Genomic DNA, 27,399 nt, shown 5'->3' on the forward strand with positions numbered 1-27,399 from the left:
GCTGGAAGAACACGATACTACAAGAAGCATCGCCTCCATATTAGCAGTCAAGCTTTGAATTCTTAATTCAAGATATCATCCAAACACTGAACTAGTTGACTGTACTTTAACGAGCAAACCCAGCAATTTAACAAAACATAAAGCAGGAAAAACACTAAAGTCTCCTATGTATTGTTGGGGGGGTGGGGAGCAATAGTTATAAATCTAAACCCTCCATTCCAGACCACATCCCCAAATGTAAATAAGCACACAAGCATGTTGCTACATATTTTGACAGAAATAATTACAAACAGCCTTATCAGCGGCAGCGAATTCGGCAACGGGCGCATCATTCATCCGTTGTGCCCTCTGCTGGGTAGAGCACTCAAGGCAAGCAATATTATTTCCAATTAATTTTTGGCATCATCGCTTGGCATCTGCTTTAGGAATGCAAAGCGTGAAATTTGTAGTAGCAGGTTTAATATTTGATCCAGCCAAAAATATTTTTGCTACAAGGACTTACCTTTGGTAGCGTTCTCCTCCCCGCTCCCCCCTCCTCCGCTCCGTGTTGTTTCGTTGCCACCGAGCCTTGTTTATGGTCCAAACGAAAAGATCTGCCACCGAACGCCATACGTGGCAGGAATAATTTCATGCTGTGCAAAATTTGTTTCATTTCACATCCTGTAAGAATAATTACTTAGCATAATGCCACTTAAGCTGTATTTCTAGCTGCAAACATTAAGGAAATGGTAAAAAAAGCTAGATCCCGGTTGGGAGAAAAAAGGGTATTTAGGGGTCACTGGGGTTTCTTAAAACTAGTCGCTTTTAACACCAGGGACAATAAGTAGAATTAAATGTTATAAATGATGTTGCTGAATTTAAAAACACAATAAAACCCAATATTTTCAATGATACTTGAGGTCACCCATGTGCTGCAGCACCTTGATAGGACGCTGCCTTCAGAAATACAGGACAAAATCCCCGGCCCATGTTGCCCACAATTCTCATGTTTCTGCTGTGCTCTGTAATTAAGTTTATTTGAAGGTGACAATTACCCAAACAGCCCTAAATAAAATAGCAACTGAAGAAGCTGCATCTTCCTTATGTCACGTCATAGACTCTAATATTTACCTGATGGAAAATAGGACTCAGTAGGTTTGGAGAAGAGTTGAAGTGATGGATGAGCAGGGTGTATTGAACAAATCTTAGCACAAGTTGTGTAAAAAATAACTTAGCACATTGGGGCAGTGTGATACCCCAAGCCAGAGGGGTCCCCGACCTCCCTCCTGAGCCCCCACAAGAGAGAAAAATCCTCTTTCATATCTAGTCAGAATTATTCATGGGTCACTCTTACCTTCTAGCAAAACCAAACTGCAGTCTTTGATCAAATGCAAGACTGGCATCATCTAATTGAATTAGTTCAATCAAGTTTAAGGATCAAAATTATGATTGCGGATTTAAAAAAAATCCAGTTTTCTCTGTGCCAAATCACAGCTTTCAACCAAGTTGCAAATTCTTACTTTTTCTGTCCCAAATGTTGGCAGGAAATAATCGCTTATGGAGAACGTCTCTTGAGAAGCTGCTTATCCCCCTCATTTTTAACAAGTAATGCTCATGTACACCAAGGCTGACCTTCATCTTCCTCAAGGCCATCGTGTCTCTTCCTCACTCACCAGAAAAACCCACTTTTCCCCTAGTTTGACCAACGAGGATCTACAAATGCGAATTCACTGATAACCAGTATGTTTGTGTTGGGTTTGTTCAACTCGACAAAAAGTAAAACCTCGGATTTGTTAGAAGCAGGCTGAGAAGGATCACTGGATGGATGGATGGATGGATGGATGGATGGATGGATGGATGGATGGAGGCTGTCAATCACAGCGCAACATCTCCAACCAGCGCTCCGCCAGCACAAATTCCCCCAGCTCCACTCATCTGAATAAAGCTATTCCAATTTATACTCATTCTTTGTTTTCATTCCGTTCGGAACAAGCCTTTATTGAAATGTCAAGTTTGAATGTAACGAGAGTGTCAAGAGGCGGCAAGGGAGAAATAATAAATTTTAGTTAAAAAACGGCAACAAATTGCGCTTGCAAGTACTTCTGGCCTGAAACAGATCTTCCCTCTGGAGGCTCTATGAGTAGCAGCATTCCTCACTTGCCATTATTTTAAGTGGCTTTGCTGCTAAATCAAAGGCCATGACATAAATGTCCCCCAAACCATCCAAAACCTTGCTCATCTTATGACTTTTTTTCCTCAAAGTTCAGCAAGCTGCTGCTGTACCTGACCGGTTAGAACTCTTAAATACCCAAGAGCACTCAAATGGTCCCATGGAAAGGCCAACGTATGGAGGACACGGTGCCACCAGCTCCCTCCATCCTCACTGTGGGAGATGCTGACCTTAACGTGGGTAAGTTGTTTCATGAGTCAACCAAATGCAGAGGCTGGGAACACATTAATGGGTTTTTGTGCTCTAAAGTCCCTGGATAGATGTCTTCCAGGCTGAGGTGGCCCATGTCATCACTCATCATGTATTAGATGATTTCATAACCTAGGGAAAGCTTTATTCTTTGTTGCAACAGGAGACATGGGAAAAGAGGGCAATAAGTACATTCAAATTAATGCATCATTTACTAAAATCAACATTAATAAACAATTCACGTGAGAACATCCAAGTGCCTCCAGGCTGAAATATTTCCCGCCCATAAATCCCGTCACCAAACCCAGGGATGTCTCCAGGGCAGCCAGAATTTTCTCCAGGCATATGGAAATCTCAGCATCGCTCTGCTCGACCCTTAGGCAGTTGCAAACTGTCAAGAACGATGGTGCCACCTTAGAGATCATCTCCCACACTGCTCTTGGGAAGCCTGGCCCATGAGCAGGTTTTGCTAACGCATGTGCGCACATGTGGATTTCAACCATGTTTCAGGATGGATCACCCCATACCACATCTGGCTCCATACCTCTCTTTTACAAACCAAACACAAGTTGCCAACATCCTCAGGAAGGACAAGCCCAACAATTCAGCCACCACCTCTATTTTTTTATTTTTTCCCCTAATTTTTTTTTAAACACTGCATTGAATCCCAACGGGATTTTGGGGTTTTGTTTTAATGGCGAGGCAAGAATTTGCTGATCCTCCCCGTGGCGAAGTTACTTTCAAGTCAGTGAAAGTTCTTGGCCCGTGATGAAAAGTCTTTGCCAATTAGCGCTCAACAACTCCAATTCATCCCTCCTGGTTCAAGATGAGTAGGAACCTAATAAGGCTGCGATAAAAGGGCAAAAGGCACCGAGTACCCCAAAGGGGATTAATGGGCTCTTCCATTTATTTGTCTTCCTAACAGCTGAACTGTTACAAGTATTGACGGTCTTCAAACGGCCGGGCGCCGGGGTCTCCAATGGCCATCTCCAGCGAGGGCTTCCCCCTGGGCGATGCCAAAACCAACAAAGCCCCGGGGATCAGGTAATGAAACTTCAGCTTTTCGCCCCCCCTCCCTGCTCCCCACCTCCCTTCTCTTTGAGATTTATTTACTGGCAGCTGACAAGGGGCAAATTCAGCTGGAATTGTGTAGTCAAGGCCCTGTCAAGCCTTCAGAGGCACCCTTATGTCGAACCACCTTCCTGACTGGCATGTCGCTGAAAAGCCCTCGGCGCTGGTCCTTAACAGCTCCCGACAGCACAAAGGACACTCCAGACAGATGCCTACATGGCATCCTGCAGCATTTTAAAAGAGAATTAGTGGTTTTAATTATGGTCGTCGTATGAAAGGAAACCATGCAAGCTCGGCAGGAGACCTTTGATCAAACCCTTTTGCTAGCACAATGCCGCGGAACTGTGACTATTCCTAGCAAGGGGCCTTTTCTCGCTGAATGACTCACCAGTGATCTTTGAATGCAGACAAGTTCCTCGCCCTCCCTCTTCATTAGCGAGCATTTCTATACAGGCCCCTATATAGTGCGCGGAGTCTCGGAGCTATACAATGGGGGGGAAAAAAGAATCCCTACAGATTCTGGCCCCTACTTAGGAAGTGCTGAAGGACTCTGAGTGACTTTATTCATTAAAACAGGTTGCTATTAATTAACTGTCATAATAAAATAAAGAACTATTATTTGCATTTCTTAGTGCACTGCCTTTAGTAATATGTATAAAAGGTGCTTGTAACAAAAATGAATTTATAAGGGAGAAAAAACCCTCAGAAGTCTTTTTTTTCCTCTCCCCCCCACCCCCCTTTTTTTTTTTAAGGTCTAGGCAGCAGGAGTCTGACTAATTATTAGGACCAGTTTTGCAAAAGAACAAATAGAGGTAAAACACAAATATGAAAGTAATTAGGAAAATGCAAAATCCTGTTTACTTGGCAACCGATTCATGCAACTGAGACTAACGAAGAGCAAATCAGCTTTGCTTGTTTGATAAACTTAAGGGTGCCACCTAAGAGGAGCTGATAAAAATTAAACTTCTGCCAGCATCCCTCAGCGCTGCCTTTTAGCGAACAGGCTCACGAACATCCACACAACCGCTTCATCTACAAGCACCGGCAAATCTCATTTAAACGGATTCAGGGGGAGGAATTTTGTATCTCCCATCGTTGTTTGATATTTTCCCCTTTGCGATGTGCCATTGGGGATATCTTGGGGCTGAACACCCAGCACAGACACCCGTATCCCAGACACACCACATGTGAATGACACAGTTGCAACCAATTCTGCTTTGCTCCCTAAAAAAGCATCACGTTTCCAGTGCTCTTCACACCTGGGAAAGCTTTGAAAACGGGAAAGTTTTCCTGGTAGTTTGCATCGCTGCTTATTACAATATATGACGATATGTTACTCGACGCGGACTGCAGGCTGGGACACCTTTGTCCAGCTCCTCTTTTCTCCCAAGTAGATAGTGGGATCCACTAAAGCTTCCAATTATTTCAAGACTAGGCAGCTAAGGAGGGGCATCTAATCAAGATAAAGAAAACCCTCAGCTCACTATATTTGCTTGAATGGATTTTCAATAATGCAGGTAACAAAAGCATTCAAAAATTGGATTCTTAATGCTTTTCTGGTAGGCTGAAGGACTGATTTTGAGAAGGCAGAAGAAAGCCAGCCCTGAGAAAGCTGCAAGGAGGAATGTATGATATTCCCCTGCTCTGTACAAACACTTCTGTGGGGACTGAGGAAAGAAAAAGAGAGATTTAAGTGAGACACGGTTGACCTGAAATGTAGTCAATTACAACACAAAGAGTTAAAATGACACCTCTGAACTGCTCCTCTTCCTTCTCTCCCCTCTGCTTCCTGCCTTTGCAACTCAGAAGCCTTAGTTTTCTTTCTTTATATTGCTCATTTCTCATCTGCTGTTTATACAGGAATCATTTATAGAAGGAACGGGGGGAATTGCTATGGAAATCACACTATGAAGATAAATCAGAATAAGAGGGAGAAAAATAAAAGATGTTACTTTGCAACTGGAGTAAAAGATTCCTAGACGGCAGCTTGATCTTACACAGGCAGCATGCAATGAAAGTCCATCTGGGAAAATCAGCACTTGGAGAGAACAGAAGCAGTCTAGTTTTAAAAGGTCTATTAGGATTAATAGCCACACAAGCATAGATCTGCAGCTACATGTACCTCAGCTTACAGACAAGCAGCATCCATGTGCAACAGCCCTTGCTCCCGCACACATCCCAATCTGCTCCTCCAAGCCCCCGGGAGCTTCCAGAGGTGCCACTTCATAACACGATCTCTATAGAATTACTTCTTTCCTCTCGCAAAATTTTACTGGTTACAGATGAAATCCCAGCAGCAATTTGTCTCCTCTAAAACACTGGGCTGGGACCCCACAGAACCAAGTGTGAAAATTCAGGTGAACACAACTTTCCACTAATGGTACCATAGTTTTGGTTCTGTTTTAAGCACTTGAAGTACATGTTAATTGACAATATTTTGAAACACATGCTATTTTAAGTATTTTTTTTTCTTGAAAACAAGCAGCTGAGCTTTTGTTAACCAAGTTCCTTGGCTTTTGGGGTAGATTGAAAACCAGGATGGATTCACATCCTATTCTTTTGGTTGAAGACCTTGACATCCCTAAAATCGCAGTTCTGGCACCCCCAGTACCTGCAAGGACGTGACAGAGTGGACAAGCATTACGGGCTCGCACAGAAAGAGGCCACGGAGAGCAGAGGCCATGGGGAGGAAAGGGTCCCGGGGAGCTGCTCTTGTGTCCCCATGCAGCACCACGGTCCCTCCAGCCCAGACAGAGCGGGAGGTGCCACACTGCTGCTTCCACTCATAGAATCACAAAATCATAAAATCCTTTTGGTTGGAACAGACATTTAGGATCATCGAGTTCCACACTGACCTAACACTGCCAACTCCACCAATAACACATGTCCCTAAGAATCTCATCTCCACATCTGTCCAGCCCTCCAGGGATGGTGACTCCAGCACTGCCCTGGGCAGCCTGTTCCAATGCCCCACAGCCCTTTGGGGAAGAAATTGTTCCCCAGATCCAACCTCAACCTTCCCTGGTGCAACTTGAGGCCATTTCCTCTCATCCTATTGCTTGTTACTTGGGAGAAGAGACCAAGACCCTCTTCTCTACAACGTCCTTTCAGGCAGTTCAGAGATCAGAAGGTCTCCCCTCAGCTCCTGTTCTCCAGCTGAACCCCCCAGGTCCCTCAGCCGCTCCCATCACACTTGTGCTCCAGCCCCTCACCAGCTCCATTCCCTTCTCTCAACTCACTCCAGCACCTCAAGGCTTTTCCTGCATTGAGGGACCCAGTCATAGAATAGAACCATAGAATCATGGTTGGTTGGAAGAGACCCTCACAATCACAGAGTTCAACTCTGGAGGGGAAAATACACAGGTTCCTTGCTCACTCTTGGAGAACTAGAGCAATAAACTCTATCCCAGCATAAAATCACAGTGTAATGAAAGTAACTATCCTTGCAAAGCAAGGGAGGCAAAAAGAGCTGGGTTGGTCCCATCATCCCACACCAGGAGAACATCGTGTCTGCAGCACCCCAGGGCAGGGGCACAGCCAAGCAGCAGCAAACAACCAGGCTCCTGCAAAGGGCACCGTCCCACACGTTTGTCCTGATGGAAACCCACCCAACCACGCTGACTCGTGACCATAAAAATCACACAGACACACCACAGCTAAAGAAAAATGGCTGTAGAAAAGCTCTTGGCTCAGTAACAGAAAAAATATTTAAAGGCTAAACACGTTTTTTGCATCTATAAATGATGCTGCATTCATTAAAAAAAATTTGTATGATCTTCACACTGCAATAGAAACACAGGGTTCTTTTAAAGGAAAACTCTCCTTTTCGAAACCCAGTATTTTATTTAGTGATGAGTTTCTTTTTCCCCACACAAAACAGAACAAACAGTTCATTTGGCAACAGCCAGGACCAACCAACAGTACATTCCTGCAGAGACAATCTCACTGGATTTCCTCTCCGCTGCCACTTCTGTTGCCTTTTCGAACTATTCTCACATTGTCAAGGACTAATTCAGATTTTAAGTCCCGGCTTCAACATTTCAGCACTTCAGCAAGCAAGTGGACAACCAAGTGCTACCCAGCTCCCCGTCTTGGACCTTCTTTCATTTTCCTCAGCCCCTGCAGCTCTTTCTTCAGGTGCTTCACAGCCTGCAGAATATCCTTACGTTGGGGATCGTCCTCTGCTTTCTGGGCGTACAGAAGGAAATGTTTCACCGTTTCGGAGAGCAACACTTCGGGATCCACATCCACCCGCTGGAGACGCAACATCCTCTCGCAGGCGATGGCGTAGTTCTTGTGCCAGTTCACCGGGTGATTTGGATACGAGTTGACAATTTCTTTGTACGACTGTTGAAGGGACAAGAAAAAACAAAGAGACAAGTTAATTGAACGAAGGGACAAACAGCCCTTAACAGTGCTTCAAAACCACCCGTAAAGGAACAGATGCTATTTAGATGTCCAAGCCCAGAATTGGAGCATTTCTGTAACTCATTGCGTGTTTGCCATGTGATGTGCAATAGTGGGGATCAGAAATCCAAGGAGGGGGGTGAAAAGTTTCCCTTCCTACAGCAGCTGTTTGCTTAGAAACGTTACAGACGATGGTGATAACCCCACCGCACATTATGTGCTTCCCCAGGAACAGTGTTACACCACGCTGGGGAAAAAAAAAAAAAAAATATATATATATATTTAACTGCTGCACCTGGGAAGACTTTTACTCAATATTTCACAGAATCACAGAATCCCAGAATGTCAGGGGTTGGAAGGGCCCTGGAAAGCTCATCCAGTGCAATCCCCCCATGGAGCAGGAACACCCAGATGAGGTTACACAGGAAGGTGTCCAGGCGGGTTGGAATGTCTGCACAGAAGGAGACTCCACAACCTCCCTGGGCAGCCTGGGCCAGGCTCTGCCACCCTCAACAGGAACAAGTTTCCTCTCATATTTAAGTGGAACCTCTTCTGTTCCAGTTTGAACCCATTGCCCCTTGTCCTACCATTGGTTGTCACCGAGAAGAGCCTGGCTCCATCCTCCTGACACTCCCCCTTTCCATATTGATCCCCAGGAATGAGTCCCCCCTCAGTCTCCTCTTGTCCAGCTCCAGAGCCCCAGCTCCCTCAGCCTTTCCTCACACGGGAGATGCTCCACTCCCTGCAGCATCTTGGTGGCTGCGCTGGACTCTCTCCAGCAGTTCCCTGTCCTGCTGGAACTGAGGGGCCACAACTGGACACAAGATTCCAGGTGTGGTCTCCCCAGGGCAGAGCAGAGGGGCAGGAGAACCTCTCCGACCTACTGACCACCCCCTTCTAACCCACCCCAGGTACCATTGGCTTCCTGGCCACAAGGGCCCAGTGCTGGCTCATGGTCACCCTGCTGTCCCCAGGACCCCCAGGTCCCTTTCCCCTACACTGCTCTCAGGAGATCAGGATGTATTCCATAGGACTTAAACAGTCTGTTGACTTGAGAGGGAATATTTATAAGCTCAATAGCAGGCAGGTACCTGAGAACTTTGCAGAACAGCAAAAATCACAGCAAAATGGGCAAGAGTTGCAAGGAAACTATTTGTTTACTCTTTGTTGCAATATAAAACTCTCTGCTGACACACACTGATTGTTCTGTATGTCTCTCGGCATCTCGGGCCATCCAGTATTTCCAGAGATACCTACAGCAGCTTACGGGTGTTATTCTTCGCAGTGAAATGCTGCAGAATTAATTTGCAGTGAGAAGACTGTCGGATTTTAGACTTGCTGGCTCAGATGCACGATTGTGCCATGAAAGAGGGGACAAGGGCATAGAGGGGACTTCAGGACAAGCAATCTCTTGGCATGGGTTTGGAGCCCAGTACAGACAACATAATTATAGAAAAGCAGGGAGTCGACTGGTTGGCTTTTTGCATCCTCTGTGACTGCGAGGGCAAGTAGGAATGGATAAAATCCCTGAATTAATCTCTTTGAATCTGCTATGCTCCCAATTTGGATGAACGAAGGAGAATGCAGATTACAGGATTGCCAACCTATATGGGAACAACCTATTTCTACGGAATCAAGAAATTTTAAAAAAAAGAAAAGATAAAAAGGATGGACACTGCAGGGAGGGATCATTCATAACCAAAATATACGACTTACGGTATATGCAAAGGTGTAAAGTTGTGATTTAATTTCTGCAGTCACACTGGCAGTTTCTGCAAGTTCAAATATAAAGAAAGCTGTTTTCATCCTAGAAAACAAGGAAAACTTCCATATAATAACTGCTTAACGTAACCAGCTCACATCACATGGTTATACACATCTTCAACATGCCCATACAGCTTTTTTACTGTATAAGACAGTACACCAGTGAGAAAAATGTCTCTCCTAGATCTGTTTTCTCACCCTATGTCCAAACTACCCTCTGCTCCTTCAAGATACTTTGAGCTGAACCTTTTGTTGAACAAAGCCACCACTTTCCTGAAGGATTTGCAGGAGGCCGTGCACCCTTCATCTCATTCTGCCAAGCTTTTCCTTCCAAAGCTTGGCACATTTAGATCCAGTAAGGCCGTGCACCATCGAGCTGCCCACTTTGGTGTGTATTTCCAGGCCAGTGAGTTGGCTTTGCCCACGGGCTGTTGGAAGGGAGCAAAGGAGCATCACCTGGCTTGCCACATCTCCTCGTTGGCAACAGCTTCCCAGGACGAGGGCTTGAAACTAAATGGGAATGAGAGTGAAATTCAGCCGTCAGATTCATGTCACTGTGTTTCACCCATCACGCAATCAATCCTTCTAACCCCAGCAGGTACAGACGTCCCAGGCAGGAGAAAACCCATCATGAAGCCTATAGGTCTGACAGCAGGAATTCAGCTGATCCTCAGTCATTCCTAAAACTCCTCTCTCTCCATAGAAGGAGCCTCTGGTGTTTGAGGTGTTTCACAGTACCCTGGCTATCCTCAAAGTTAGAGCTGCTTCTTACCATTCATCACAGTTCAATCTACGGCATTTAAAGCTTTGGATGCCCCAAGTCCTCAGTGTTTTTTGGCTCCTGACCAAGTTTTAAGATCAAAATTGGACCTGATATTTGACTAGAAACATTCTCTCTATTTTTAACACTAATAAAAATACCACATTTGGATTTATTATACAGGGTGTTTCAAAAAGATGGACCCAATTGGCCAAGATACTGCTTTGAAGTTGGGTCCACCTTTTTAAAACACCCTGTATGTTCCAGAACACATAACATCATGATTACGGCTCACGTTTAATTTCTCTAACACCACAATGGATGTAGTTATGCTGCTGGCAGAGGAATGATGAGCAGGAAGGAGCTCAGTTGCCTCTGCCTCGTACCTGCCATAATCTTCAGTCCAGTTATAGAGATTTCTTGTCAGACGAATCCACTCTCCTGGGTCAAACACAATGTCGGAAGGAACCAACTTTTCACATGTACCCCACGGCCAGAGCGAATAGCTCCTTCTCCAGGTCGAGTCCCCTTCGTGAAGACCTATGCAGACAAACACTTCCTTACTGCCAAAAAGCAAACACAGAGAGCAATGGTGAAGCCACGGCAGAGACCCTGGGTCACCTCGCGAGCCTGAGCAAACCACCCACACCACACCAGTGCAGCGGACAGGTCTTCAACAGCACATTTTCTGCGGCACAGACACCTGTTTGGAGCATTTCACATCGCAAAGGGCCTGTCCCCAGGTCACTTTGCAAAGTGTCTCTCCCGCTGCAAGTGAATACCCCACCTGGCATTGCACATCTGGCGCAGCCTGTAGAGGAGAAACGTCCTCTCCACACCTGGAAAACTGTGTCCAGCTCTGGGTCCTCAGCACAGGACACACATGGACCTGCTGGAGAGGGGCCAGAGGAGCCACAGGAATGATCCGAGGCTGGAACAGCTCTGCTGGGAGGACAGGCTGAGAGAGCTGGGGTGTTCAGCTGGAGAACAGAAGCTCCGGGGAGACCTTATTGTGGCCTTTCTGGACTTAAAAGGAGCCGATAAGAAGGATGGGGACAGACTTTTTAGCAGGGCTTGTTGTGAAAGGACAAGGGGTGATGGTTTTAAACTAAAGGAGGGAGATTCAGGCCGGACATGAGGAAGAAATTGTTGTCCCTGAGGGTGGTGAGAGCCTGGCCCAGGTTGGCCAGAGAGGTGGTGGCTGAACCATCCCTGGAGACATCCCAGGCCAGGCTGGACGGGGCTCTGAGCAACCTGAGCTGGTGAAGATGTCCCTGCTCATGGCAGGGGGGGCACTGGGGGAGCTGGGAAGGTCCTTCAACCCAAACTGTTCTGGGATTCTATGTTGGACCTTGCAAAGGCCCCAGAAGCTACAGGAGAAGCACATTTCTTCCTGACAGCGCCTGGCCATGCTCTTCTGCCTCCCCATGCTCACAAGCCTCACCCTGGCTGATCTAGAAGCAGACGCTATTCTTATTCATGCATCTAATCCTTTCTCCACTCTTACTAAGCTATTTTTATATGATGATTATTCCTGGAATACATTCATTCTATGCTAATCAGTTAGCCACAATGTTCACGAAGGAGATACAGCAGCAATTTGCGCTCCTACCATCGTCATTCTGAGTACATGAGAATGTTCCTTTTTTTTGTGATGAATTGTATCAACAACAACAAAATAATCAGTTAATACCCTCTGCTGATCACCTTCTTATTTTTCCTTCCTAAAAACCAAACCAAACCTCAAAACAACAAGCAGCATTATATCCAGATGGAATTACTTCTGCACAGATATTTGCTTTAATTGCAAAAATAATCTCACCACCAGGGAGGAAGTCAGTGGAGGAAATTGGTCTTTTGGATGCAGTACCAAGCTGTTCCATAAACAATTTCAAGAGAAAAAGGTCGAAGATTTTAGGAAAGCTGTTACATATGAAAGAAATGCTTACTGTTTATTTACTTGGAGGAAACGATGGAGATTAAAAGCAAGTGTCCCATCGGGTAATACTCCTTCCACGGGATTCCACCGGTTCCCAGGAAAATAAACACCAGGTAAATGCTTTGCCAGCTTGGGTAAATACCATTCATAAGTCATCATCTATCAACAAAAATATTAGCATAATTAAAACAAGAACGAAAGATTTCATCCATTTTACATACAGAAGAAATGGTTTCTGCAGGAGGAATGACTCCATCTGCTCGGTGAAGTCAAAACTCTGAGAAAACACAAAATAGCTACAGCTAGTAAGAAACGCAACAGGGCTTTGTTCTGGTTCAATATGAGGCATTGGGTTCTGGGTTTCCCAACAAGACACAAACGCCTGTTGCAAAGCCAAGTGCAAGGACTGATGTGGCAGCAGAAGTGCAGGTGGCCCATTCTGTAAACGAGTTTTCTTCTCCTGTTTCTCAGGAAAGAAATGAAGGAGTGTAACCACCACTCGCGGACACACAGCACCTCTGTTTTATCGTAAAAAATAGAGGCAGAAGTCTGCAAAGCCACCTTTGGAGGACCAAGATAAGAGAAGGGATGCAAGGAATGAGCCTCAGCAACGTAAAGCCCTTGGGAGAAACCCCAAAGCTGCATCACCCCTGGGGCAGCTGCTGACCTGCTGCCCTCCAGGAGGCTCCTAGGAGCCTTCTGCTGCCCCAACATCTGTATTTTGAGGCAATTGCAGAGAACAGCAGGGACAAAGCTTCATTAGCAAGGCAAACATCAGCCCTGAGCCACATCTGGATATTTGCCATGATGAAGGACTTGGGCTTCCCCTTCTCTCCACCAACCACTCCAGGAGAGAAAGGAACAACTGAACTTTTGCTTCCTATTTTTAAATCTGCCTTTTGCCTCTTCTAACACTACTTTTTGAGCTTACCTCCTGGTCCACTAAGGTGATATCTGGCCTCATCCCTTCGCAATAATGAAGGTAACGAAGAGCATTCCCAGGTAAGTCTCCTCTTAGCAAGATCACTGCACCCATGGGCACAGAGGACAGCAGGTTCCTTGCAAACTTATCAACAACGTAGTTGTTGCTCTGGTCACAAGTACTTAAGAGAACAGATAAAAAACAGTGTCTTAAAATGGATATTTGCATGGCTTTGCATATCTTCGGAACAGGTTTATGCATTAGGCATCCACAGGTGAAGTGCATCCTGGTCAGATCTTGCATCATGTCCATTTGCAGATAAACCGAGATACAGAAATGAAGCATTTAGACTACAGCCTCCCAGAAACCAGCACGAGAGACATGAGCCACTGCATTCCCAAAATGCCACTGCATTCCCAAAATACACACTCATTGCAAGCCTTCACATAAATTCTGATGTTTACTTGGGCTAAAGCTAAAGAGTTACTAGTTGGAGCTCAAGTACCTGTACGATGTTTCTGTAAAGTATGTGAAATCCTTCCCATCCTTTTAGTGCTTTTAATTAAGTATTAAAAAGCCAAGTTTTTGTAGCATCAGGCAGAAGTAGATTTACATTTCCTGAGACTAGATCCTTTTTGTTACAGAGTTGTGTGAGCACACACTCCAGGTGTGGACACTCCATGACACAGCTCAGGACGTGAGCTATGACTGGCTTCACCTATGGACCAGCCTTTGGGAAAAGATGTGTGTGAAGAAAGGATTCCTGGGTATGAAATGATTCTTCACTGGTCAACCTCCACTAGCATCCCTACTATTACACTGACTCCTGCTCAAGCCACTGCAGACTCTTTGATGTGGTTTTGGGATAAAGAAGCCCTACACTACAGATCTAACTCTTCAAAACTCGTGTCCAGGTCTGGGCTCCCCAGTTTAAGAAGGACAAGGAATTACTGGGCAGAGTTCATGGGAGGGACACGAAGATGCTGAGGGGTCTGGAGCATCTTTGTGATGAGGAGACACTGACAGAGCTGGGGCTGTTCAGCTGGAGAAGAGAAGCTGAGAGGGATCTGATCAATGGGATCAATATCTCAGGGTGGGTGTCAGAGGATGGACCAGACTCTGTTCAGTGGTGCCCAACACCAGGGTGAGGGGCAACGGGCACAGACTGAAACACAGGAGGGTCCATCTGAACATGAGCAGAAACTTGTTTGCTGGGAGGTGCCAGAGCCTGGCCCAGGCTGCCCAGAGCGGGTGTGGAGTCTCCTTCTCTGAGACATTCAAACCGCCTGGACATGACCCTGTGAAATCATTAGAAGTTTACACATGTACAGAGTTTTCTTCCCCCAACCTACACGACACCCCATTTACAGCCTGGAGTTGGTGTTTGATTTTTAGGGAGATGAAACAAGGCAGTCCCGCAGGCAGCAGCCACACAAGCTTAGGTGGGATGTGAAAAGTGCCCTTCCCATTTCAACACAAGGACAAGAAACCCCAGGAGCAGCGTGGGGGGTTCACAGCAGCACCCCAACCTCACAGCACCCCGCAGCCCTGCAACATTGCACCAACACACATTCTCCGGTGTTGTTTTTTACCTGTAATTTGCCCAAACTTGAGAACCGACGAGAGCGAGAGCAGGAATCCACTCCAACCATGGCAGCGCCCGGCTGCCCCCCAGCACGGCGCTTCCCAGTGAGACCAGTGCGGCCAGTCCCAGCCCCGCCAGCACGGCCACCACGGCGCTGCTCTGCAGCCAGAACCGCTCCACCTGCGAAAAACACCCCGCAGACCTTGTTTCTATTTCCCCAGCTATAAGGGAATACAATTAGTAGCTGTACTTTTGAATCTTACGCAGCTTCAAGGCAACCACCTGCTCCTGATTAGGTGGTTTTAAGGTTTGTCCCAAAAATTAATGCCTCAGAACAATTTTTGGAGTGCAACTTACCACGCCCAGAAACAGAGGTTTTGTGATATCCAAATTTGCTCTCCAAGCAAAGAAAAGGGAATAAAGACAGAGCATTCCAGCGAAGAGCCAGATCACAGGTGATTTCTGCTGCTTTGTCCTATTAATGAAAAAAAAAAGTAGGGCTGTAGTGGCATAATGAAAAAGGAGATAAGTTATACGTGCTTGACAACCACTGTCTCTCTGCATACCTGAATGCATTTAATACAAGGAGCCGATGAGCCTTTCTTTACCTTTGCCATTTATGCAACTTCTGTTTTCAGAGCACAAAACCGTCAGGATTTCTAGATTTTTAAGCTTGCCATCTACAAAGCCACAGCGTTACCAGAAGCAGGGATATTTTGCTCTTAATTAATAAATGAGCACAGCCAATTGCTGAACTTCTTTGCAGCAGCAAGCAGAAGGCAAAGCGAGCTGCCCATGCAGCCGGTAGGAGAAGTGCACGTTGGAGCAAATATTACAGAATCCCAGAATGTCAGGGGTTGTAAGGGACCTGGAAAGCTCATCCAGTGCAATCCCCCCATGGAGCAGGAACACCCAGATGAGGTTACACAGGAAGGTGTCCAGGTGGGTTGGAATGTCTGCACAGAAGGAGACTCCACAACCTCCCTGGGCAGTCTGGGCCAGGCTCTGCCACCCTCACCAGGAAGAAGTTTCTTCTCAAATTTCAGTGGAACCTCCCTATGTTCCAGTTTGTACCCATTACCCCTTGTCCGACCATTGGTTGTCACCGAGAAGAGCCTGGCTCCATCCTCCTGACACTCCCCCTTTCCATATTGATCCCCATGAAGGAGTCCCCCCTCAGTGTCCTCTTGTCCAGCTCCAGAGCCCCAGCTCCCTCAGCCTTTCCTCACACGGGAGATGCTCCACTCCCTTCAGCATCTTGGTGGCTGCGCTGGACTCTCTCCAGCAGTTCCCTGTCCTGCTGGAACTGAGGGGCCACAACTGGACACAAGATTCCAGGTGTGGTCTCAACTTGAGACCTCGTTGAACTTACGGCAGTGCTGTGCTCACACAGGCCACGAGTGCCAGGACGAGGACGGGAAGGGAGAGCTCTGACTTCATCTGCGCCAGCTGAAAACTGTGGAGAAATTAGTGCGTCATCCCCAAATCACCGCCTGCACTCAATTAAAGTGTCAAGAGAAGCAGGGAATAAGCACAACATAACATATTCCCATTTTGCTGGGAGGAAGGCTACTAGAAATGGGAACAAGCTCGGTTTACATGTCAGAATTTTGAATGAAAAATCACTGGGGAGGGGAATCCAGCATTTTTCTTTCAATGAGGGAGACAGACAGACAAACATCCACGCTGTCCCTGTGCTGGGCACACATGACCCCAGCTCTGGACCAAGGCAGGACAGGAGCCACTTTGGCCAAAATGAGAGCAGCAGAAACATGTCTCTCTCCATTAAAAAGCACAGTCAGGATCTTACTCACACCAGCATCTCTCGCATACTGGATCCTGTCTCAGACTTGGCCTAGATTAAAAAGAAAGAAAAGCCATGTGAAACCCACACGCTGGTCGCCGTATCACTGGGGCAAGGAAAAGTATTTTTGTTTTCTGTTCACAGTATCACAGTATGTTTGGGATTGGAAGGGACCTCAAAAGCTCATCCAGTGCAATCCCCCTGCTGGAGCACGAACACCCAGGTGAGGTCGCACAGGAACATGTCCAGGTGGGTTTTGAATGTCTCCAGAGTAGGAGACTCCACAACCCCCCTGGGCAGCCTGGGCCAGGCTCTGTCACCTTCACTGAGAAGTTTTTTCTCAAATTTAAGTGGAACCTCCTGTGTTCCAGCTTGATCCCATTACCGCTTGTCCTATCATTGTCACCGAGAAGAGCCTGGCTCCATCCTCCTGACACTCCCCCTTTAGATATCTGTAAACATGAATGAGTCCCCCCTCAGTCTCCTCTTGTCCAGCTCCAGAGCCCCAGCTCCCTCAGTCTTTCCTCACACGGGAGATGCTCCACTCCCTGCAGCATCTTGGTGGCTGCGCTGGACTCTCTCCAGCAGTTCCCTGTCCTGCTGGAACTGAGGGGCCACAACTGGACACAAGATTCCAGGTGTGGTCTCCCCAGGGCAGAGCAGAGGGGCAGGAGAACCTCTCTGACCTCCTGACCACCCCCTTCTAACCCACCCCAGGTACCATTGGCTTCCTGGCCACAAGGGCCCAGTGCTGGCTCATGGTCACCCTGTTGTCCCCAGGACCCCCAGGTCCCTTTCCCCTACACTGCTCTCTAATATGTTATTTCCCAGCCTATACTGGAACATGGGGCTGTTTGCAGGGCCCTGAGCACATGAGGCTCCTCAAAACCTCAAAAGTCCCGTGGCCGCAGGGAACAGGAATTGCTTAAACAACAAAAAGACAGCAAACTCTACTCAAATCTTCATCGCAAGATTTTTTCCATATTATTCCTTTACATTATGCCAGTCTTTACCACCTGCATAAGTATTTTTTCAAGGTGATACCAACCCATCACCCCACAACTTGAGCACATCGTATGGTTTAGCTATGATCTCTGCTATATCCACATGGTGCAATTATTTTCTGGGACATTTTCCCCCCCAGTCCTACTGATTCCCATTCTGTCTACCCTGATGGGGCAGAGCTGTATAGATATATGAAATGTTTTATTGCAGAGACTTGCAAACCAAGTCTGGGAAACAAGACCTGGTCAGTGGAGGTGCAGAATTACCTTCATGGGTCAAAAGGTGGCGGCTACCAGATAAAAGATAAAGGGATCCAGGAATATTTAATCTCCATAAAAATTGAATAGTTAATTGCATTCAAGATTTAATCAAAAAATAAAAGTGTTAGAGGATGGAGAATATGTCCATCCAGGCAGGGCTCTGGCATTAACTCAACTGGCGTAGGCACAAAACGCTTACATTTTTGCTGCATTTATTGCTCCTGCTTCAGACAAGTTCATCGTAAATGTGATTTGTGGTTCAGGATTACACACAGTCCATCCTTAAGCCTCCTGAACATCTACTTGAATTCATCACATTTGATGGAGAAAGGAGTTAAGGGATTTGCATGCCTTGGTATTGCTCTGCCCAACTGAGTCTCATTCTCAGCAGACAGCTGGGAACAGGACAACAGGGGATATCTCAGAAGTCCTTCAGAGGGTGGGTCTTGTCTCTGCAGGAGTTTTGGAAAGATTAAGCAGCAGCAGCAGGAATTATCAAGTCTTTTGCCTCACATCCCACAGCCAGCCAGCTCTAATGGAATGACAATGGTGCTCGCTGCATCATGTTGGCTGGATGCGGGGGCTTAATTTCATGGAATCGTTTAGGTTGGAAAGGACCTTTAAGATCATTGAGTTCAACCATTAACCTAACACTGCCAAATCCACCACTACTCCATGTCCCTGAGAACCTCATCTCCGTCTGTCCAACCCTCCAGGGATGGTGACTCCGGCACTGCCCTGGGCAGCCTGTTCCAATGCCCCACAGCCCTTTGGGGAAGAAATTGTTCCCCAGATCCAACCTCAACCTCCCCTGGTGCAACTTGAGGCCATTTCCTCTCATCCTGTCACTTGCTACTTTGGAGAAGAGACCAAGACCCCCTTCTCTACAATGTCCTTTCAGGCAGTTCAGAGATCAGAAGGTCTCCCCTCAGCTCCTGTTCTCCAGCTGAACCCCCCAGGTCCCTCAGCCGCTCCATCACACTTGTGCTCCAGCCCCTCACCAGCTCCGTTCCCTTCTCTCAACTCGCTCCAGCACCTCAAGGCCTTTCTTGGTGTGAGGGGCCCAAAACTGATCCCAGAATTGGAGGCTGGGCCTCCCCAGTGCCCAGCACATGGGGATAATCACTGCCCTCAGCTTCAAAACCCCAAGGAGTGACCCAATACATAAACCACACTTTTTTTCTCTTTTCCCCCCACAGTGGTGTGATTTCTCTGCACTGAAATCTCTGGAGCAGGAGGACAGAGGGGTGCTGGACACTTGCTTTCCTTGGGTGGCCAGAGCCAAACGCCGAAGTCAGGGCTGGAGGAAGCAGATGCACTGTGCTCTCTGAAAGCATCCGTGCGACACCCCTGTCCCTTGGCAAGGGCACAGACCTGGCAACAGCTCAAACCAGAGGGTTCTGGGACCCCTCAAACTCACCATTCACTTAAATTCAATATTAGTAATTATTAGGGGAATGTTTTTTAAAGGTACAGCAATGAAAACGGCTTGCGACCTCTTTAAACAGCTGAGTTTACAATTAAAAAATTAAGACAATTATTTGCCTTAAATAAGAAAACCACAAAACTGATGTGATAAATCTCCCTCTAGCACAGTTTGCTCTTTGGGCTCTTACATACATGGGACACCTGTACAGCTTCCAGTGAATAATATGGCTCACCCCATAAAGGCAAAGCAAATTATTTCTTTGCTTTCCCAGCCTTGTGATCCATTCTCAGAAAACCTGACAGATCAGAATGTCAAAATCAGAAATACATTTTTAAGAAAGAAAACATTTTCAATTTCTTCCCCTGCAAGACATTAATCATCACAAATAGAGAGGTTCTGCTATTGCATAAGTTAAAAGAAAGTCATTTAGAAAACAACCCTTATTTACCAGATTGAATGTCCCATATTCTTCCCTGAGAAAGTGGGTCAAAAATCCTTGAAAAGTCGTCTGGTCTCCCCATGTCCAACGGGCTCGATTGAGGTAGGATGAAGCCGGGAGATAGAGATAAGGCAGCAAACCAGCCAAGAAGCATAAACCCAACTTCAGCAAATGGCCTAGGGACAATTCCTGCACCAAAATATGTCATATTGCATAACAATGTTTATTTTAGTTTAATCACGCTGGAACTTCAAGAACAGATAAAGAAAAAACATCAAATATATTTACACAGAGCTGATCTCTCAATTTATAGTAAGTCCCTACAAAATGTTATGTTAAACCTTACGATTTTGTGGATTACTAGGAAACTGCATCAAACTGATCTCCTTTGCATGGCAGGGTGAAATTTAAGTGAAGCAAATAATATTAGCTAGGACTCACGAGTATCATACTCATTGCATCTTTCACATTTAAATCATGGCATGACATGCATAGATGGCTGAAGCACTGCAAGGCTGAGATAACCCACTTTGCAGCGATTAAGAGTTGGCTGGTATTCCATCTGGCAAAAAAGAAATAAATAAAAATTAGGCTGCTCTAGTACAACTATGCACATCATCACCATCATCAGGAGTCAGTTTTGCCATTTACTTTATCGTGATTCCACTGGCTAAATTGGATAGGCCAACTTTTTGGGGTGGGATTTTCAAGAACTGCCTAAGGGGTCAGGAAGACAAGACTTTCAAAGGGACTTGTGTGCCTAACTCCTTTAAGTGCTTTGGAAAATCCCACCCTAGAATATTGCACGCTTGCTTTATCATGAGCCACTGTCAATCAAAGCACTTCTTCAGCAGTTGGGGTTATGGGGAAGGGGCACCATTCGGAGCCATGATCTATGGAGCAGAAAAAGTAGCTTGGTGACAGTGGTGGCCACACTTCCTTCGGGAGACAGCTTTTTGACTTAAAAACGTGTCTTTTCCCCATCAAATATCCCTCTTATGACGTGGTTTTCTGCAGCAGGCACTACAGGAATACTAGTCAGAAATATTATAGTGGAACTGGATTGTCCTCACTGGACATCAGAGATTGGAAGAAAAAAAAACTCTGTTTGAAGAACACAAATATATTGCAGAAGTGTGTCTTCATTGTGTTAATGGCAATATAATATATTGCAGAAGTGTGTCTTCATTGTGTTAATGGAAATATATTGCAGAAGTGCATCTTCATTGTGTTAATGGAAATATATTGCAGAAGTGCATCTTCATTGTGTTAATGGAAATATATTGCAGAAGTGCATCTTCATTGTGTTAATGGAAATATATTGCAGAAGTGCATCTTCATTGTGTTAATGGAAATATATTGCAGAAGTGCATCTTCATTGTGTTAATGGAAATATATAGTCAGAACGGGGTTTGCTGGAGACGCTGAAGAGATTTTGGATCAAGCTTGTCTGAGATGCATCTTATCTCTTGCAGCTCATGCTTTTGCTCTCAGCTTAGTTACACCCTGTGCCATTACTTGGAACCACACTTGATTTATCAAGTTGAGGGTGGAAAAATACAGGCAGGACAGGCCCAGCAGAAACCTGCCCAACTGTCACCTGCATGGGGGCAAGAGAGAGTTGGGGAGCAGATGGAGGTTTCTCAGGGCCACTTGCAAAGTTATCAGAGCATCTGCATCATTGGGATGTGCAGCTGTTTTCAGGGCAAAGCAGACTTTCTACAACACGTCTACATCCAGACCGATGCATTGACTCCCAGGTCACCTACAGAAGACAGGAGCATTGCAGAGAGCCTGAACATCACTCAGGAGCCTCATCCACATGGATGTGTGTCACCTTCACAAGCCAGGCATGCAGCAAGGTGTTTTCACCTTCTTACACAATGAGCAAGTTTAATAAAGAGGTGTAGAAGATGAGACATCTTGAGAATGAGATCTCTTGTAAGAGATGAAAGGGATATATTTGACCAGAACTGGGGCTTGCAGTTTCACCAGAAGACAGCCTTAGAATCAAAGAATCACAGAATAGCTTGGGTTGAAGGGACCTTCCCAGCTCCCCCAGTGCCCCCCCTGCCATGGGCAGGGACATCTTCACCAGCTCAGGTTGCTCAGAGCCCCGTCCAGCCTGGCCTGGGATGTCTCCAGGGATGGTTCAGCCACCACCTCTCTGGCCAACCTGGGCCAGGCTCTCACCACCCTCAGGACCAACAATTTCTTCCTCGTGTCTGGCCTGAATCTCCCTCCTTTAGTTTAAAACCATCACCCCTTGTCCTATGACAACAGGCCCTGCTCAAAAGTCTGTCCCCATCTTTCTTATTGGCCTCTTTTAAGTCTGGAAAGGCCACAATAAGGTCACCCTGGAGCCTCTCTTCTCCAGCTGAACACCCCAACTCTCTCAGCCTGTCCTCCCAGCAGAGCTGTTCCAGCCTCAGATCATTTCTGTGGCTCCTCTGGCCCCTCTCCAACAGGTCCGTGTCTGTCCTGTGCTGAGAGCTCCAGAGCTCGATGCAGTTCTCCTTCCTTTAGTCTCCTCCAGCTGGCATGAGCCAGGTGGTCTTCACCTCAGAGCTGATCTCTTGTAGGATTCACAAGTCCTGGCTGCACCAGAGCTGGAGGCCGCTGAGCCTGGCACATCCCAAGGAGATGCTGAAGAGGACTTCCTTCTAGAGAGAAGCCTCTGCATCCTTTTACTTATCCCAGCTGCACCTTCAACTACCAACAGCAGTCACAAGATGCTCTGCAATGAGCAGACACAGCTTTTGTTCGCTACCACCAGGGAATCAACATACAGGAATCCACCTCCAGATGAGCGGATGCCATGAGAAAGTCAGTGCCACCAGCCAGGAGAAGCAGTGTCCAGACTCCACGTGCCGGTGACTTCTCATCAATAGAAATTTAGCTGCTTTCCTGGTTGGTAGGTCATTGAACATGCTCTTATTTCCTACACGCTGAGCAGTTTTTAGCTCTGAGCATTGGTCTCATGGTTGTGTACAGAGTATTTGCTGGGGCAGGTCACAGATTCCTGGTGTGAGCAAAGCCTCTGCATCATCATCAGTGGCTCTGGTGTCACACTGATGGGCCATAACTTCAACAGGTTATGACCGACTAGTTTAGACAAACCACCAACTGTCTCTGTCTGTACATCAACATAAAAATGGCCCAATAACTTGGGAAGAAGAATGACTCACAAAAGCAGAGGTCAGCAAAATACGTACCGTCTTTCTGAGAAGCCGGCAGAGAACCCAAGGCACGATACAAGCGATATAAAGCACTATGGTGTGCTGATTGCACAGACTGAGCCCGCAGCAAAAGGCACCAAGTTTAGAGATCTGTAAGAAGAAAAAATAAAACAAAACAAAACAAAACACATTAGCAATTAACTCTTTACAATTTGCAAAAACATCCAGAGACTAAATGAGCTTCAGTGCGGCCCACGGCATGCAGGAGAAAGGCAATTACATTGGTGAGCACCGCTCAAATGTAACACAGGTAACACAGGCTATTTTGGATTATTTACAGCCAGATGTCACTTGTTTAACAGAAAATGTTATTTAAGAAGCATCCAGTGCAACAGCTATGTCCCCATGCATACAGAGACCATCTGCAGCACCATCATGTCATCACGATGCGACAGGGTCCAAATCCTGACCCCCTGCGGCACAGGAGAGACTGTTGATCAGTTAAACCCAAATGATGCGAAGTTTTCCAAAGCCATACCCTAAAATAATGCCATTGTGTACAGAGACCTCATTTTATATAACAAGAATGATTTTTTTCCTCTTCTTCAGGCACAGAGGGCTAAAGTCAGGGCTACACAAACTTCCTAAGCAAGGGAATTAAATGCAATATCCCTCGTTAGTCTAAAAGCTCATTTTCAAGCATCTTTGAAAGAGTTTTCTGATAAAGCAGGTAATGTATGTAGACTATGCAGCCCAGTGCAGGGTATTTCTGGTACTCACTGAGGATTATTCACAGGTTTGTTATTGGTACCGTGGCCATCCCTGGCTGATGCTAAGGAAAACCTCTTGTTATCTCACACTCCTCTGTCCCAACACCACCAGACCAGTGACGAGTTCTCTTCATTCACTGGGGCAGGACGAGGCTAAAAGAGCAACTACATATTTCAACTTCTCAATTTGCCTTCTCTTCCTCCATCACTGGCCACTTACTCTATGCTACACCCTGAAGTCAAGCCCCGTGGTAGCTCCTCAGTGGGCAAAAAGCCACCTGAGTCCCACAGACATTGTTGGGACAGGAGATGACAACCCATTGTCACCTTCATGGTCAGCTCCAAGGAGGAAAGCACATCCAGATATCATCAGAGCATGGTCCCCTGCTTATTTCAGTCCTCGGTGAGGATGGCATGTGAGATGCAAACACTTGCCTTGGCATGGTGATGGGATCACCTGGTAATTTTTAATTGACTGTCCAGGATTCCAGGTTCATAGAATCATAGAATGGTTTGGGTTGGAAGTGACCCTCAAAGGCCATCTAGTCCAACCCCAACCCCTTGTCACAGAAACACCTGCCACAACATCAGAAAAACATTTGTGGGCTTCAGAGCAGGACTCAGAACAACCTCTGAGTCTGCAGGACTCAGAACAACCTCAGTAATTTTTCAAGTGTATTGATGAACTCCAAACACAGCCCTGAAGGTGTCTGCATGACCATCTGATTTATGAAAAGAGCTGTGAGCCTGCTGTTGGCAGCCTTGTTGCTTCAAGGCATGGGATGCCAGACACCCAAAAACCACCGAAACAAGCTCCTTAACTGCTGCTGAAAATCTCATCTGAAAATCCCATAGGACGCTGGGCATGCGGAACATGGGAGCAGGTCGGAAAATGCCCAACTCCACCTTCGTGCGGTTCAGGTTGTAGGGATCTTGGGACAGGACTCATCGGAGAAGCAAAAAAAAGTCCAATGGTGAAACAAGGTCTCTGTAACCACTGATAAAACATATTATTTGAGAACTTATGAAGCTGAGTAAACTACCACTGCAGAGTCCTGAAATTCTAGCCTAGCCTGACAAAAATCCTTTTATTCACACAATTTACAGGAGTCACAGCAGGCAAGTCTGTGACAGGAGAAGAGATCAGATGTTCAGGCAAATAGAAGTACAAAGGACAAGACTGCCAAGTAAAAATATCATTTGGCTGCCTAGTCTGTTTATAAAGTATACAATATAGCATGAAATTTAAAGTCTCTGTATTTAAAAATGCCATTATTTTAGGGGCACGTTTAATTTCAAAAGAAGAATTGATTGCAAATTTAGTTGTTTCTGTTTTTCAGCAGAAATCTGGGTTTCTGACTCCATGTTTTCTGTAAAATATATCTATTTACCCCAAGGGAAAATATCAGTTCCAAAACCAAAAGCTTGAACACCCACAGCCTAGTTTGAGTCTTTGATGCAAGAAACCAAACTTTGCACTGGAACATTTAAATAAAAATGCTTTTGCTTTTCCTGTTTCCACCCTGCGTGTATAAAACAACCAAACCTCAAACCCATCCAACAGGTCCCAACTCAACCCTCCAGCAAAGCGGACAAGTTTTCCAATGTTTGGCACTTTAGAACATCCAGGCAGGTCAGGGATGGACACCACCCAGCACAGGTGCTGAACCAAGTCCCAAAATTTGGTCTTCTGCATTTAAACAAAACTAAAGCAGCAGTAAATTAATAGGAAATTAAACAGAAATGATAACTAATTAAAAAAAAACCAAAACAACTAATGAACTATTCACTTTGCTTGAGATGTTTTACCTTTGATCTCTCTTTTGCAGTGGATGCCTCCTCAAAATGCGCGGTGAGAGCCATCAGCAGCCCCACAAACAGATTGTTTAAGCTGAAAACCTCCGCCGCGATGGACCACTGCCATGTTAGATGAGAAAATGAAAACACCCCCGCAGCAAGGATTCCTCCAGCATATGAGCCAGAAAGCCTGCAAACACAGATAACATGAAATCTTCTTTTCCAACAAAAAAAGCCTACTTTATTGTCCTTCTTATTTTTTTTTTAAACATACTGTAGCAGCAGAAATGATGACTGCCACCCAGCACCCTGCCAAAACATTATATGGTTAATATCTTCCTAATAATTTCTTGGCGCTGTATTGCAATTAGGAAGAGAAGGCGTTAGCCAGCCCGTCTATTTGCCAGCCACCCAACACCAAAGCGTCGGCTTCTTCTCGTGAGCGCCATGAAAGCTTCCAGGATTGAATTTTGGTCCAGAAACCCCTGGCGAGCGATGGCCCAGCGGGTCGCGGTACCCAAGCCAGGGAGTCACGGCTCTAATGGGATGCTCTCCCTCGGAGGAGATGCCAGCAAGGGTGCAGCCTTGAATTCATTGAGGTGCTGAATAAAAAGTGGATTAGAGCTATTTGTGATGGACAGCATTAGCAGAGCTTTCCCAGAGGGGAGGTTGGAGCGTCTCAGGGGTGGGTGAGGGTTGTGGTGCCCATCGTCTCGGCAGGGAGAGGCAAATGGGTGTCAGCTCCGGCGTGAGGAGCCCGCGAGGTGGGATTTAGCCCAAGAAACCTCTTTTTCTGCAATAGCGGCTCTTCCCACCCAGTTATAGAATCATAGAAAGTCCTGAGTTGGAAGGGACCCACAAGGACCATTGAGTCCAACTCCTGTTGCATCGGGGGAAGCTCTGGCTCTGCCTGTTTGGAAGGTCTCCCCTTTGGGAAGTCACCCTGAAAAGATGCTGTGTAGGGCACCAAAACTTGCTCAATCATACCTTATCCAAAGAGAGAAATAGCTGCGACTATGGTCAAAACTCCTCTCCAGAAATTTACCATCTACCTGTGAAAATAAGCTAGGCTCTAAGACAAATTAGGTATTTTTCTCGTCCCATAGCAGGTACATGCACTTCCAGTTTCTTAGCTTAACGTTTCCAACTTTTAAAGAAACAACTTCGTAAATGCCTTTAAAATTCTAGCAGGTAAATAAAGTAAAAAAACAATAATAAACTAGCCAACTTCTTCATCAAGCTACTCATGTAATTTGCTCCTAAATATCGGCCATATCCTCTAGCACAGCCAAAGTCCCCAAGTGGATTGTTCTGCCCATCAGGGAACAGAGAGTGGACAACCACATAGGACTTGCTTATTGGATTCCTCACGTAATTCTGAGATAAATAGAGACCAAAGAAACAAAACCTACAGCCCCTACGAACAGAGATGAGGGAGCTGCTGGCACAGCACTCTCTGACAATGGCTCCTCTCTTTGGTTGGACTTCCTTTCTACCTTCCCAAAATGACTTCAAATACACTGAAAGGCCAGCCTGTTCCTGTAGATGTCAAAGGAGGAATTGTGCAGTCAGAACGGGGCTTTTTAATCCATTAAAAATGGGAAGCAGGGCTTATGGGGAGGAACGAGTGGGATGAGCACTGGAATCAGAGCCTGGCCCAGGCTGCCCAGAGCGGGTGTGGAGTCTCCTCTGAGACATTCAAACCCACCTGGACCCACCTGTGTGATCTGCTCTATGACCCTGAGTTAGCAGGTGGGTTGGACTGGGGGGTCTCCAGAGGTCCTTTCAACCCAACCATTCTGTAATTCTTTGAGGGCTCGGGAAGATCAGGTCTCTACTCCTGCTCCTACCACTGACATCCTGGGTGGAC

At 46.1% G+C, this 27,399-nt stretch overlaps 1 protein-coding gene across 1 annotated transcript in view; it reads right to left on the reverse strand.

Moving 5' to 3' along the window:
* Positions 1-7,180: 7,180 nt before the first annotated feature.
* TMEM260 (transmembrane protein 260) overlaps positions 7,181-27,399 on the reverse strand; it is a 37,978-nt gene continuing 17,759 nt past the window's right edge. Inside the window, exons 4-16 of the mRNA XM_082058393.1 lie at positions 25,542-25,719; positions 22,999-23,112; positions 19,793-19,972; positions 16,661-16,701; positions 16,219-16,302; positions 15,204-15,321; positions 14,854-15,026; positions 13,271-13,442; positions 12,350-12,498; positions 10,787-10,963; positions 10,097-10,150; positions 9,593-9,683; positions 7,181-7,816 (exon numbers count right to left, since the gene is read on the reverse strand). Of these exons, the coding sequence (XP_081914519.1) occupies positions 7,544-7,816; positions 9,593-9,683; positions 10,097-10,150; positions 10,787-10,963; positions 12,350-12,498; positions 13,271-13,442; positions 14,854-15,026; positions 15,204-15,321; positions 16,219-16,302; positions 16,661-16,701; positions 19,793-19,972; positions 22,999-23,112; positions 25,542-25,719 (1,804 nt within the window). The 3' untranslated portion in view covers positions 7,181-7,543. The remainder of the gene's footprint in view (positions 7,817-9,592; positions 9,684-10,096; positions 10,151-10,786; positions 10,964-12,349; positions 12,499-13,270; positions 13,443-14,853; positions 15,027-15,203; positions 15,322-16,218; positions 16,303-16,660; positions 16,702-19,792; positions 19,973-22,998; positions 23,113-25,541; positions 25,720-27,399) is intronic.

The sequence above is a fragment of the Streptopelia decaocto genome (genome assembly GCF_964273445.1).
Source record: "Streptopelia decaocto genome assembly, chromosome: 7".
NCBI lineage: Eukaryota > Metazoa > Chordata > Aves > Columbiformes > Columbidae > Streptopelia > Streptopelia decaocto.